This window comes from Phymastichus coffea, unplaced genomic scaffold (assembly GCF_024137745.1).
Source record: "Phymastichus coffea isolate CEN01 unplaced genomic scaffold, Cenicafe_Pcof_1.1 PCOF00053, whole genome shotgun sequence".
Lineage (NCBI taxonomy): Eukaryota > Metazoa > Arthropoda > Insecta > Hymenoptera > Eulophidae > Phymastichus > Phymastichus coffea.
In genome coordinates, this window is record NW_026706864.1 from 477,845 (window position 1) to 493,862 (window position 16,018).

The 16,018-nt window shown below is 36.7% G+C and overlaps 1 protein-coding gene across 1 annotated transcript; it reads right to left on the minus strand.

Annotated features, from left to right (window-relative positions):
* Nucleotides 1-9,999: 9,999 nt before the first annotated feature.
* LOC131665643 (uncharacterized) lies at nucleotides 10,000-13,689 on the minus strand. The gene is made up of 3 exons (XM_058937683.1): nucleotides 13,430-13,689; nucleotides 12,798-12,973; nucleotides 10,000-10,394 (listed from the first exon to the last, which is right to left on the minus strand). The coding sequence occupies exons 1-3, from the start codon at nucleotides 13,687-13,689 to the stop codon at nucleotides 10,000-10,002; spliced, it is 831 nt and encodes a 276-aa protein (XP_058793666.1).
* Nucleotides 13,690-16,018: the final 2,329 nt, after the last annotated feature.

Here is a 16,018-nt window from a genome sequence, read left to right on the forward strand (position 1 = left end):
TGTACGCTATGCGTTCGTCGCACTCGCAGTCTTCTGTGAGAACTGTACGTAGCGCAAGCCCTGCCCTAGCTCTATATATCCGGTCGGCTTGCTCTCTCTCTCTCTCTCTCTCTTCTCTCAAATGCTCTCGTATATACACGTGTACAGAGCGTAGCGCGAGTAGTAGTTCTGCACCCCACCACCACGCACCATTTGGCTGTTTTTTTTCTTCCTGACGCGCTCTGCTCACCAGCCGCCGCAACCACCGGAGCGAGGAAAGCAGCAGCATCCCGCCTAGTTTTCCTACTCCTCCGCCCCGCTTCTTTTTTCCATTTCTTGAGCACTTTGGCTGTCGTTTACGACTTATGCGTGTGCATTCCGAGAGAATTTAATTACGCACGGGTTCCTATTTGGATAGCCTGCACAAATCCTTCATACCGTTTCGTTCGAGCAAAACGATTTTTTGAAGTCTTCAATTAACATTGATTTGGCGGTTGTGCGTTTTACCACACAGTCGAGAAAGTATTTTGCCCGCTCATATTTTTTTCTCAGCTGAACTATATTTTTCAGCATTCCACTTAAAAGTGAAGCGGTTTTTTGTAACGTGATACTCGTCTACTTTCGTAGATCGTACCTTGCCCCCTGTCACAATGTAATGCCTCATTACTACGCAAAATATATGGGTCTGCGCTGAGCGACGACAACAACGGTTTAAATTAACCTGAGTTATTTTTTTCTCTTTTTTTTTCTTTTAGTGAAACCAGCGTTTAAGCGAATTAACTCCGCTATTTCTTTTCTTTCCCTTCAACAAATCTCACCTAAGTAATCTAGATAATTTATACAATGTAATGTCCAAATAACTACGCGAAAGAACTTCCGTTCAGAAAAAAAATAGACCAATAATACTTCGATTCCTTCAATAGATCAATATTAAAAAAAGAGCATCAGCAACAATTCCCACCGCAATCGCTTTACTTTACGGCATACATTGCATTTGGTACCCTACGAGCTGACAAACACGCGAGATAGATCCGCAGCTATATCGCAGCGATCTCCGGCTCAGCAGCACACTTGCCCCCCACTTATACGACTTGGCGCCCGACTTTTAGCTTTACTGATAAGACGCGTTTTCCCTTCTCCCGTGAATCATATTTTTTTTTTAATCCATCTCTCTCCTTTCGGCACTCTCTTTTGTCCGCAGAGTTATCGATCATATACTTCACGCTTCATTGATCGTTGTGTATGCTCTAGTACGATTTCAGTGCCTTTAGAAGTTAGTCGTCACTTGGCTTCACATTTGACGAGCTGTTCTTTCACTAATACCAACGGTTTAAATACCACACTATTTTACAGTGCAATTTCAGAAACTTTAACTTAAATTCAAATTATCAGTTAAATGACATTCTATATCTTTATACCACTGAAAAAATCGTAAGCTCACTATGTAGCAACGCGAGGCTATAAGTTACTCGACAATTGTTTGATCGTGCTTCAGAATAAAAGAGTTGAGGGAAGAGCAAAAAACAAGAAACAAGTGTCATTAAAAAAATGAATCCCTAAGCAATAGGTAGTAATTCCATATTAGTCGAACTATATTGAAAACACAAGCATTCCAACTGAAAAGAAAGTAAATCCTTCATCCCAATCATCATTGTTGCGAATACAAGCAAATGATCAATCAGCATAACTTCACTCTCGACAACGCAAGGCATACATTGCAGCTGCATCATTCGCTGATATTTCCGATGGTCGACGTTATGATACATTGCATCATCATCACTAGGCGTCGTTCAATTTTGTACAGTGCTCCAGTTATATACAATAATACCTCTGCTGGCTTTCGCGCTTGGCTACTGTGAAAGCGTTTTCATGGCGGAAAATTATGGGGCTCACGCTAATATCTCGCCCATTTAGAAAACGTTATCATCCGTGCGGCGTTATAATCATCCTCTTTTTCCTTAGCTGCGTTGCAGTCCACGATCATCAATTATATACGCGCGCACAGGTGCCTTGCGGCCTAGTTCACCTACAGGTCTAAGCAAAGTGTGCCTGTGTGTTCGTGTGTATGTGTGTTTGTATGGCAAGTAACAATCGCTTGTTTCTTGTGACTAATTACTGATCTGATATGCACACTAAATTTGCACGATTTATACCCTGAAGACATTCAATTTGCTGGACGTCTCGTGTCTACATATTTGACATTGCTCACGTCCGACGCGCGAATTACTGGTACAGTTTTAATTGGCGCAACTTCCAGTCTCCAGTCTTCGTTATTCGGACTTTACTTACTTATTTATGTATTTTTATTATCAGATTAAAAAAATTGACACTATAATATTCTATAGGGGTTTACACAAAATTCATTTCTTTCAGTCAATTCACCACATTTTTCCCTAAACTGAGACGATTGATCTCAAGTTGTAGAGAGAAAGTTATGAATAAATAATGAACGATTAGTTTTCGAAATACTCGATCAATTTAATTATGAGCATTAATTAATGATCATAAGTACTGAACGATTTTCTGTAAAAATTTTATTTGCGGTACTTTCTTACAAATACACTGTATCTAAATTGAAGGAACACTGCTTATCTTGTACCGATCGTTCTTTTATTATTGTTTCATTAAATAGAAAAACTCATGTCGTATTAACATCGAATTATTTTTAAATGAGCCATTCTGCCTTATTGCATCATTCACAACATTTTACGAATTTTTTTATAAGAAAGAGATACAAGTCTAAAGAGCTTATACAATTTTTTCCAGCAACCAAATGTGTAAACATAAAAACATTGAATGAAGTTACACATGAAAAATGCTTTTTTTTCTCAAGTGTTGGTTCATCTTAAAAAAAATGCAGTGCTAACTTATCGATGGAAATTTACTACGCCAAAGGGTAGCTAGAGTGAGGGGATTAATTGAATTTTCAACGTAAAGAATTGTCCGTCACGATGCACCTTCAACGGAAGAATGGCTCGAGTAAGCGAGCCATCATCGGATAGAATAGGAAGCATTTGTCGGCTTTAAATCGACATTTCTTCGCAGTCCCACGCTCGAAGACCTTTTTCTCTCTCCCTCTCGGGAAGTATATAGCGAGAGCGCTGCAAAACCTCAACTGGGTCAGAGCAGTGTGTGTGTGCAGCGCGCCAAGTGAAAACGGAAGGCACGCGCGCGAGCGAGATATCGCGCCCGAGTTTTTAAAAGCTGCGAAAAACGCACGTTTTCTCCGCCTAGTTGGGAAGGTTGGCGATCTCGGCGATAGCCGCGACGTTGTTCATTCATCGATCGGTCAATGAAACTTCTGCAACGGTTAGGTCACACCAGTCGTATGGTTATACAAGGATTTATGGATAGGTATATATGTGTGTACCGCTGTATTATCCTTTAATGAATCTTGTTATGCGATAGGCCACAGTTATGCTTGACTATTACGCGTGGAAGTTTCTACGATGAGACTCGTAATGTTCTAGATAAATGTAATACATATCAATTTTTAATATCGAGCGGCTGGAACAGACTGGATTCTTCAATGGTAATATTTCATGGCCACAATCCATTAATGCAAATAAAGATTCGGATTAGTCTGTCAAGATCTAAGTTTCATTTAAATCTCATATGCAGTTGCTTTATGATAACTATTACAGTCAAGCATAGTTATTGGCAATTAAAATTCTTAATGATTCAAATCTCAATATCAATTAACTCTAAAGATTTTTCAAAAATTCTAATCGATGTGACTTCAATTAGTAGATGCTTAGTCTATAGTATAATAACACGCTAAACGTGGTAATATCAAACTATAATTAATTATTACAGACAGCATACAAGAAGCGCACAGTCGCATTTTGTGAATTCAATATAAATTACTTGCCGCATATTGATCGCTTCGTCGATGTAATCGCCCGTTTTGCGAGAAAACGGAAAAAAGTATATGAAGAGCTTTCATTGTGGGAGATATGGATAGCAATGGCAATTAGCGCGTTCTCATCTCAGACTGCAAACTGGAGTGTGACTCGTAAGTACCGGCCTTGAGGAAGAAGAAATAGCCTAAACAATTTTAAACTTTCTTTGTTTTCCGGTGCTCTGCGCGATTTTCATAACTAAGCTGCAAGAAAAGAAAAAAAAAAAAAAAAAAAAAAAAAATATATATATATATATATATATATTGTCAACGTGAGTTCATATTGCAGCTCGTAAAAGTTTTATGTCGTACTTTAACAACAGTATATAAAAGTCACAATCACATTAGCATCTATAAATTGATATTTTCATTGATAATTACACGCGTTTATTGCAGCGACTCACGCATGGATATAGGTTTATAGTTGTACACGTAGGGCTCTGAGTAAACTCGCGTTCAAGTTTCATTCGATTAACATTCAAATCACTATTCTCGCTGTGTGATTAGTTTGTTTTTTTTTTGCACGACTGAAAGTTAAAATCGTGAATTCTTGCGGAGAAAGAGTAATAGTCATTGTTATTGACCATTTTTAGTTGTAGCCACGAGGAATATTTCTCTCTTCTTTCTGTTGTTGCTTATACTCTTCTTGCTCATTGGTTTAGAGCAACTGAAATAAAAATAAAAGAAATAATCCCGCGTATAACAAAGAAATATAACCGATTTTTTTGTATCGATTGTCAAGGAAAAGATTGGCTAATAGGTGAAATAATTACTCAATAAACTTCGTTAACAAAATTAAATTTGAATATTTTGATAAAATCAATATTTTGATCTAAATTTTCCTTAAATATATGAATACAGTTGAATAACAATCACTTATGCATTGAAACAACATAAATATATCTGTTCGAAGTATATCTATGAGTTAACAGTTCAGAAAATTGACACGGTATACCCAATCTCATAAATTGGAATGTTTTAAATAAGTATGAAACCGAATATCACGCAAGCGGCAGCACAAATTTCATTAACGGAGCAGATCATCGTCTCTCTCTGTCTTTCTCTTGACGCGCGTGCGTTTAAAACGCGTTTTCCCGCTGCCGGAACTCGGGCAGTCGGCGTGTTACCGATTTCTCGCGTGGCGCGCGTATATACGTATACGTACGCGAAAAAGATCGGCGAAAGCGACTTGCTTACGTCTATGCTCTCGCACGAGAGAGAGCTTCCGGCTCGCGGTCACGCTCCCGAAACATCCGGCACCACGTCGAATACGTCTCTACGTATTCGCGGGATGACGAAAGAGATGTCAATGTATGAGCGATCTGGATTGTTTGTCGATCGATTGATGTTCGCTACGTTTCCAGCCTTTGCATTAAATGGGACTATGAAATTCAGCAGTGCACTGCAAGGAAATTTTACCGTTGTTATCATATTTTTGTATGATTATAATCGCTTCTATAGAAAATAAGACTTGCTACGACATTTGCTCTTTAGGGAATTCATAATTTACATGGTGGACATATTCAATAACACAACGATTCACATAGATTTTTAGTAAAATAATCGATAATCTAAAATGTCAGGATGTACATTAGAACTAAATATTAGTAATAAAGAGCAGCTATGATTTGACAATTATGAAAATTCAATGTTTCAATGTTATAGTTTTACTCAATTTCAGGCAAGCGGCATAACCTACTAAGAATCAGAATTATATTTGATTTCGTTCGAAAAACTTTCATAATTATAATCTTCGTACTTGGAAAAAAATTGCTTGTTTCACCGTAGTAATTAACATGTTATGATAATTAGATGGTCAAAATACTTTGTAATTTTATATTACATTTTTATGCAATTATCCAACTATTTATATCAAAATTCATTAGGCTTTGAAAACGTATCTTATTTTAGACCATGGTAGAGTCGAAGAGGAATGGATAACAAAATGAATATTATAGACATTTTTTTTCCTCTATCCATTTTATAATTAGCAATAACCTTAACAATTTAATTGATATGAAATATTTTTATGATTTATAGTTTCCGCAGAGAGCAACTTGTCGAGATAAATTATTCTTTAAAGATCGTAATACGTTTATGGCTGATGGCGCAGCCTCTAAGAAATTTAAATTACACCTCATAGATATAATCCGATTACCGATCATTTCTAATAATTTTATATCCGTGTATTCGTAAAAAGTAGAATAACCGCATAAAAATAATAACAATTAAATTCTCTCGTACAAAAACTACCGGCGAGTTATTACTCAACGCGATGTATAGAAGAAAAGTCATTTGCATTGCACAAGATCGCACGCCAAAGGTGATTTTCTATTCGAGAGCTCGTAAAAACGTTCGCCTTTATCGTAGCGTGTAATCAGAGTCAGAGAGGCGCCAACGCGTATCGCCACAATAAATTCATCTAAGTGAAAATATCCAAAATAGGATCGAAAGAATCTATTATAAGAATCATTATTATATCTTCCTTTACATGAATCTCTCAAGTTTGTATTATAAGTTCTGCTGTATATATGGACGTGTGCATGTATGTTTGTGTGTGTGTGTGTGTGTGTGTGTGTGTGTGTGTGTGTGTGTGTGTGTGTGTGTGTGTGTGTGTCTATACCTTCGATTTCATACGCGAGCTTTTCAGGTCAAGACATTTCCTTCTGATTCATGGACTTTCCAAAGAAAATTGACGCTAATTATATGCATACGCAAGATGCTCGTCGAGACTTACACTTCCTTTTTTTCGTTCGACTCGTCTCTCTCTCTCTCTCTCTCTCTCTCTTTCTCTCTCTCTCTTTGTGCAGTGCGGCAGTTATTGTTGGGATGCATTTCCATTTCTTTTGAACCATCAATACGCATGAAAAATAACAAGTCATAGCGGTGACTTTACTGCCTACAAGTACTCACAGACAGCGTGCATAATCTTTGTAAGCTTGCAAAGCTAATAATTTTGTGCCATTGTTTTTGTTGAAATCTTTAAAGATACTAAAAAAAGAATTCTGCCGTGTTAATGGAGGCTAAATATATTAAGTGGATATATCTAGTAATAAATATTTTATATTAGACAAATTTATACCGAATAACTTAGTTGTTTCATTTATAATTTTAGTATTGTAGTTAATCGGATCAAAGGAATATGTGTATTATTTTTAAAATCGTTCTTCCAGGTTATTTTAATTACTTATATCATAGACTTTCAGGTAGTTATCATTAAATCCGCAATTTGAGGATCATCTCTTAATAAAATACGATAGACGTAAAAATGGTTAAACAGTATATTTAAACTTGTTTAAACGACAACAACGCTTTCGTGGCTAGACCGTCGGACTAAACTCCGAACCTTCTTGAACGTTTGATGCAACTGAATATCAGGCGTTGAACGTTTTCGTGTTTATATCCATAACATTCGATTTAATATAAAATATTTTTACGGCTCAATATTTTTTTCACTAATTCGCTCAAAAATAATGATGTCATTCGTGAATACCGAACACGTATAGATAACAATATCCTTCAAACACGATTTTATTGTTATATTTTAAAAAGAGTAAAATGTTTCTGTAATATTATATCAGAAAATCTACATATAGCTTAAACTTCCATGAAATTATTGATGACTTACACATTTTATACTTAATTTTACTAGTAATCAATTTTTTAAGAGGCAATCAATTTATTGAAAATGCTGATAATAACCAATTATTAAAACAAAAAGGATATACTTTAGTCAAATTTTTACAACTCAAAAAAACCGCTACACATGAGCACCCATCAAATCTTTTTATTTCTTTGAAAAGCAAGAATATTCGTCAAGCATAAAAAAATCGAACGTTCACAACATAACGCAACGATGTAAAAAGTGCATAAACCTCAATAGAGAACACACCCACTCGTCGATATAGGTGAAAAAAAGAAAGAATCCGACTACCAAATAAAAAAAAAAGACAAAAAGAAAGAAAGAAAAAGGAAAGAGATGAAGAATAAAGGTTGTAGAGGGTTCCGCCATCGTCGTCTCGGTTGCTGAACAGTAAACAAATTCATGAAAATCGATCGGCGATGCCAGTGGCACTTTCACATTTCCAAACGAACGGAACCTCATATGTGGATCACTGGATCGACTCGGGCCCCGGAACACGGAAATGCCGACGACAATGACGACAGGTGTTTACATGTATGTATCGATAGGTGCTTAAGATGATTACAGCGGGAATTCATTATCGGCCTTAATATCTTTCTTGGTGAGCGCGGATAATCTGTAATTAATATATGGAGGTGAAAGAAAGGCGCACACATGTCCGCGCTCGCATCTATCTTCCTCGCTCGAAAGATCCGGATGCTGAGCGACGGAGAGATCGTACACGCGCAGCACGCAACAGCGCGTCAACCCGATTTCTTACCGAGATTTGCCCACGCCATTTCTATCTCTGTGTGGAGAACCTATATAGAGAAAGACGGACATAATTTGGATTGAAGGGAGAGGGGGCAGAGAGAGATGCGCAATAGGTGTGTGCGAACGCAAACAGGGGGTCACTTTCTATTCTTCCTGCGTGTATGCGTGCGTGTATGCCGGTTGATTGCTTTTCTAAACCATCATTTTTTTCCTTATCTTCTGTGGTTGCCTCTTTAAGACGCTAAATTTGTCCAATTTATTATTTACCGTTTTTTTTTTTTATTTTTTGTTAATTATTGAAATGTAATTTTCATGTCTAATTACTAATCATTTGTTTTTGAATTTAAGTTTTTGATAATTTGAATAATTCTCCAAAAAAGTTATTTCAAACAAAGCATAATTAATCACTGAATTTGAAGAAAACGCTGATTAAAAATTTAGAATGAACTTCGTTAAAGAACATACACGAATTTATCTGAATACGTACCTGTAAGCAACCACCTGGCGCCACAAAAAAGACAAGGTGAAATAGGATTGCAAGTAGGGTACAAATGAAAAAAAGTAAAAAGAGTTAAAAGAGAAAATAAGAAATAAAAAAAGCGTTGGCATAACTAACTGTACACAGTCGGGCGTATTTTTTTTCTTTGGGACAAGACGCACGCGCCGTTCGCCTTTCTTTATTATACAAATATATAATATATTTATAAAAAAACAAGCATTACTTATGAACACATATCAGTCGTGGTAGATACATATAAAAAAATATAATATATATCTCGTCGCGTCGCATTGTCGTTCGTCAAAGTGTATACAAACAAAATTTACAAAGTTTGATTAGCGTCTAAGTAGTACAATTAGAAAAGATAAAGTAGTCGATGTACAAAAATAATACAAAAAAGTAGTAAAGATATTACGCTACAAGTAAATACAAAGTGTATTAATAATAGATGATAAGTCGAGTATTCGCATCAGGCACTGGTGTCCTTACATTGTATACTGGCTAAACAATTAACGATAGTGGTAAGAGTAAAGTCATAAAAAATATAGTAAGAGCAATCAAGAACGCTATCAATGAGAGATCCAGAATAGAAGTTGCGCATGACAATGTACAATTGTGAAAGGAACGCATGGACCGAAGAAAGTGGCCATTAGAAAACAATGAAAGAAAAGAGAAAAAGATAGTTTAGAAAGGATGATTAGAATAAAAAATTAAATATATCACGACAGAGAGAGATACAGGAAGATTGGAAAAAAAAGAAAGAGGGCGAGGAAGAGAGGAAGAGCGAGAGAGAGAGAGAGAGAGAGAGAGAGAGAGAGAGAGAGAGAAAGGACGAGAATAGAGAAAGTGAAATGGAGCTTCGAAGGGAGCAAGTGAAAGTCGTATAGAGAAGAAGAAAAGAATGAGGACAAATAAATACTCGCATAAATAAATAACTGTCCTTGCGAAGAAAAGACAAAGATTTTGTCGTGTGAAAAATCTCGCCCTGAAGAATATGTTTCATATTCTTTAGTGCGAATATGAATTCATTGGTATCACAAGCGATGGAGAAAAAAGAAAGAGAAAAATTAATAAACCCTCCACATCGATGACCACTCTACTTTTCAACGAAACGATAAGAGAGAGGGCGCAGAGAGTAATTGCCAGTAAATACGCATTAAATATAAATAATTCAATAAATTAGAGATTGGAAGAGCTTAAGAAAACATCCTATCGAGTCATTTCCTATTGCTGGGGGATAGACGCTGGTTTCTGCGCGGCGTACGCCATCTCCTGAGCGATCGGTAGACTTCTGGCCCAGCCGCCGCTTGAACCATGACCACCAGAACTACCACCACCACCGTAACCACCAAAGTCACTGCTACCTCCGTGCTCATCATGAGTTACAACGTGGCTGCTGCTGTGGTGTGGGTGTGACACTACTTCGTAAGTGACGTGTTTCTGCTGACCACCCAACAGTTTCTTCAGACCGATGATAGTTGAGATTACCAAGGCGATCTTGCCGACTAACAGGGCTTTACCGGCAATCAAAGCAATGAAACCAAGTGCTAAGGGGAGAAGAGCGGCAGCTTTTAACGCCACTGCCATGATGATTGGCCCGATAATTTTGGCGGCCTTCTCTGTAAAAATTTTTATGCTTGTTAGTTTCAAAAACAAGAATTTCATTCACGAAAGAAAGATTGAGATTGATAATGGTTTTAATGGTCACTATATTATAGAATCAACGAAAACTTGCTATTTTTCACGTGAAAATTATATTAGAATTAAAGATAACATTAAATTGCTACGGTCAGAGCTAATATAATTTAATTGATAAAATGCAATTACTAAATTTGATAATTTAAACTTTACAGCTAAAATTATTTGCATATAAATAATCTAAATCTTTTTTAAAAAGAGCTTCTTTGAAGAGTTTCTTCTATTTCAATTACTGCAAAATTATATACTTAAAATATATCAATGATATTTTCGTAACAGTTGAGAAATGTGAAGTTGTTTATGAGCTTTACAGATAAAATAATAACTGCAAATGATCAAAGTGCATTTACAAAAAACGACAATGACTCAAAAATGAGGTGACATCGTATAAAAATTACGAAAGAGAAGAACTGCTGAATTAATAAGTAAATCATAACTAACGACATTGCTCGTTAATTCAATGCCGCACAAAAAAACACGATTAAGGCTAAAGCCTGTCTTTGTATCGCTGCTTGAGAATCACTTTTATTTTATGCATCGTAACAGTGGCAGAAAAGGTGCTTGTTTGCAATTACAGCAGCAGCGTAGTGTCCACGAGAGAGAAAGAGAGGGCTCAGCTCATTATCTCTGGTAATTGGTCAATTTCACGTGATTCTTGTCGTCGTGCGTTGCTCCCGATCTCTTCGTAAGGAAGTGTGTCAAAAAATCCCGCTTCTTCCTTGATATCCCACACCCAATGGATTTCTCTTTCTCTCATTTTTTTTCCTATACATATATACCTATAAGCTCACTGGGAGGTGCGACGACCTAATTTTATATAAAACTCGATTGATTAATTGGTTAACGGAAATTTGATTGCATTGTGAGGTGCCGATTTACGTGATCCTTCATTTAATGGACAAGGGTGGAGTCTTTGGAAAAACATGTCGGTCAAAAAGTGATTTTTTGCGTGGGGATTGTTTAAATGAACAGTTATAAATGCAGGAACTGGATATTACTCTTTTTCCGCTGCTTACTTGCAATTATGTTAATGTTCGTGCAATAAATGTCTTTTTGCAATACGTTGTGTCAGTTGAACACACATTCAATTCTGTATTGTGTGATAATTGATAATCTATTCGATTATTTTTAATGAGACATACTATGAGAAATGGTACTTTAGCGTGGAAAACTCTTTTTAGCCTACTTCTTGTATTTGCTTTTCATTAAATCACTTTTCCTTCATGAGAACAGAATTTTCCTACGTTGACGATGATTTATTATATTATTATTAACGCATGCTTATTTTAAATCATTATACCTGAGAGAATATACACTTCCTCCGTGTGATTTATTGAAATTATAAACAATGAATTTAATTTACATTTGTTTTTTGAAAATTAACTAATGTAATTAATTGAAACATTGCATAAAGATAAATTTCCCTTCATTGAAACTGAATCGTTTACTTTTAAATTGAAATTTCGTCGATTGAATAAAAATAAAAATAAAAACACTATTCATCATCATTTCAATTAAAAGAATTAAATTAGTTCAAACGTACATCCGCTCCGGTCTGAATATAAGCGCAAAGTCACATCTCTCGACATGAAATTTCATCAAGAGAATTTTTTTACTTCGTCTCGATCAGCGAGTAGTAACAATGCCGATCACCTTAAATCCCACCTTATATATCCATCCGGGAGATATCGTTGCCCTTCTCCTCAAGTTCAAGGGGAATATCCTGTGTGCGTGTAGATACATTCGCAGCGATGGTGTGGGCAAAAACCAGTTTCCTCAGTGGGTCAACAACACAACAAAGACAAGTATATGCCGCGCCTTACTCATGCGTGCGTTTTAGATAAACACCACGTGGCTTATACGTCGTCGCAGTTAGGTAATTACCGCTCTTTGCATTCTTGCAGTAAACGTATAAATATATATGTGCATCGGATCGTGATCTATTCGCATATTTACAAGCGTTTTATTATTATTATTATTATTATTATTATTATTATTATTATTATTATTATTATTATTATTATTATTATTATTTTCATTTCATAACGGTCGAAAGTTGCGACGAGGTGGATAAATTACGAAAAATTGTGCTTACACGGTTTCCTCTCAGATACACAAACCGTTATTCAAATATAAAGAAACAGAAAAAGAAGAGCCTGTGCACGCGTGGTAACGTATCACCTGTGCGTCACTGTAACTGTAACGCGTTTATCTCGTTTGAGAAGAATTAATGGTTTGATCCGAGAGACGTTAAATGGACGACAATTAGCCAACCGGTTCTTTTTTCCCTTTTTCCTAATTAAAATGAGAAAAGGAAAACTTACTCTTCTTGCCACGTCCCTCGATGGAAGTTTCATTGCTATCGTCAAAGCTGCGTCCTGCAGATTCGATAGCACCAAGGATGTCCGTGCCCTTAAGGTCTACTTTAACTGAGCGAGTTCTCAGGAATCTTCCAAGACGATCGAACAAGAGCGTGTCTAGATCGCTCGACTCTATGGACCTACATATATGACCAACAAGATATGCGTGATAGAACAATCGTGTGATTTATCATAGATGTAGATGTACGTGCTAATTTCGTTGTTTGTGTTGTGAGAAATAGCTCGGTTTTGATTGACGTTTATGAGGTGTAAAAAACTGATGGATGTAACAGACACCGTTTTCACCAGTATGGAATGAATTTTGATCGAGTGTCTTTGAATTAAAATCAATTTGAATCTTAGGTCTCAATTCGATTGATATTTTAGGAAATCAGTGCTACGAATACGATATACGAAATCCTACATGTCGTTCATTGTAGACTCTAATCATAAGTGAATCGACATTGTAATCATGCTGGTGCTCAGTAGTAATGTTTGTTTAAAATGAACTTCAGGTGATTGCAAGCTAGTTAAGTTAATCGTTGAAAAAATAAAATAATTATCGAGCTCACAACGAAGTTCATTAAAAAACTTACCTAGGCGCACCCTCCTCAATGTTTGAAGTCTTAACGACAGTGATACCCTCGCTGAGGCTGATATCTTCTTTATCGGCGAGCATTTTGTCAACGAACGAGAAGACCTTGTACTTGATGCAACTGAGCGATTCCTTCTTGAGGCAATCGGCGTAAATCGATGCCATGAGATCATTCTCGCTCCCGGTCTTGTCACTTGCCGGCAATGCTACTGCTACGGCAAATAATGCCGTGGCGCACAGGATGAACGCCTTCCCGAACATCGCTGCGTGTGTATATCTGCGTGCGTCAACAACAACGATTGCAATTAGAAAAACTATCGCGCGAAGAATGAAAAGCCCTCTCTCGCTGGTTTACCGTTGCTGTGTTGTTGTTACTTGTGGAAAAGAAAACGATATACAACTGCAAGTGTTGGTGATGGTGCGCGTCTGGTGGCCTGGCTGTGTATGTTGCACCTAAATGAGGCCCGCTTTGCTTTTATATACCGAGTGGGCCGTGTAAAAGGGGTATTTCTTGGGCTCCTCTCTCTCTCTCTTTCTCTCTCTCTCTTACTCGCAAAGCCAACACTCTATATACTCTCATTCCTCTCTCACTCACTTACCGGTGTATCTCTGTGTGTGTATGGATGTGCCCCACCATCCAGCTGCATATACCAACCACGGCTTCTGCTTGCTGTCGCTGCTATACACCTGACCTGTCTCCTTGCTGCTTTTGCGATTAGGTGGTAGAAGCAGGTATGCTCACGCGAGCATGAGTGTATTATAAACCTGTTGCCACACACATACAAATACATACGTAACGTTTATGCTCTGGATTTTATAATTGCGGGTGGGCAATGTCTTTACCTTGCCTCTTTTCTATTTACGGTATGGTACACGTGCTGCGTGTAATTCGGGTCGTCAAGGATAATTTTTTTATTTTTCTTTGGGGGACAGGGATTACAGGCTTTTACTTTCCGCTCCCGTCTGTGCGTATTCGTGTTAATTAATCTTCTGGTACCTCGGATCTCTGTACACAGAGCTGAAGGTGTATTTTAGTGACACTGAAAGGAAATCAAAATACGCGTGTAATTTTTTGTGTTGCTCCATATATTATCTTTCCAACGTGAAATAATATTCTTAGGCGGTACCACAGATTTTGTGTAGCTTTCCAATAATAACTATATACATGTTGCGCACCAGGAAATCAAATTACGATAGTTTAACAATAATTTTAATGATTTTTAATTTGTTAGTTAAGCAACAACTTGCGAGAGAAAAGCACAGTTTCCTGAAAGTGGCGCTCTTTTTTTCTCGATACAGACCAAATGTAAACAGAAACATTTGGGAGATTAACTGTACACGCACGCAGGAATATGATACCCATAAAACCAAGACAACTTGCTCTCGAGAGAGAATTCTTCGTGCCGTCAATGTAGCCGCGGCTACGCACACGCACGTATTACAATTTTTTCTTTCTCTTTCTCTTTATGCAGTGTGCAGCAGAGAAAGTATAGTGAGACGAAGAAAAAATTGGATCATTTTGGGGAGGGCGGTATACCAAAAATCGATCTCTCTCTCTCTCTCTCTCTCTCTCTCTCTCTCTCTCTCTCTCAAGAGACCTACTTGTAAATTTTAAAAGATCAAGCAGGTTGCATTTTGCGCTTTTGGCTTCCGAGGGAAACGTTATAATCAGATGAGAGAAGGATATGCAAGAGGAAAATTTGAAGAGAAAATAGATAGTCGACGACTGTTTTTTTTATTTTTTTATTTTTAGATACTGGAAAAAAGAAGATTAAGTATACCACAAGCGATAGAAAATTAAATCTACGAATTGAGTTGTAAATTAAAGCTGAAATTGATGAGCGGACCCGGTGATAGTTATTATCTGACGACCCACTGTAATCTATGTCTGCGTCGATACAGTGATGCCCGATAGCTCTTCTTTTTTTATAGTCCAGTTTCTGAGCAAAAATTCTTATTTTACCATCCAATTTTTATCGCTGTAAATAAACAACTTGCAAACTTTTTTTATAACAAAATTACTATTAAAATAAAAATATTTCTAGAAGTAGAACTAGAACAAGAAATATATTTAAATTATCAAGTATTCAAAAGTTATGCTAATTTCGCGCCCACTTTCCTTCTGAAGTATATGTTTGCCAGACACGAACAAAGAAAAACAACCTAATCGTCTTGCTCACTTTTCGTAGAACAATTTCAACAATTCTCTTGTCAATGTTAGTAAAATGTCACACCAAACTCTAAATAGACACATGTTACCTGTCAGAATTTGAGTTCATAATCACCTCATAAATTCACATTTAATAGTCATATTAGGTGTTAAAATATTCGGTATAGAGAAAGACACACGACAAGTGAATACATCTGAATATTTAAATACCTCAGAAGTTCCCATGTATATCATAGTGATCACGGCAGAAATTTTATCGCTCGTAACTTTAAAGCACGCAATTTTCTCATCCGCAGGCATGCACGTGCAAAAAATTGAGTAGAACAAACAATTCACTGCGCCAATGATGTATGCGCGAAACTTTTCAACAGTTTATATATAGCGATAGGCTGTGGTATTAAAAAAAAAGAGCTACAGTTT

Bases quoted from the DNA above. Each gene is read 5' to 3' on its own strand.
- LOC131665643 (XM_058937683.1), bottom strand. From the start codon at position 13,689: ATGTTCGGGAAGGCGTTCATCCTGTGCGCCACGGCATTATTTGCCGTA. The intron at 12,974-13,429 runs GTAAGTTTTTTA...TCATATATGTAG, and splicing joins ATTGAGGAGGGTGCGCCTAG to GTCCATAGAGTCGAGCGATC. The intron at 10,395-12,797 runs GTAAGTTTTCCT...AAATTTTTACAG, and splicing joins CGAGGGACGTGGCAAGAAGA to AGAAGGCCGCCAAAATTATC.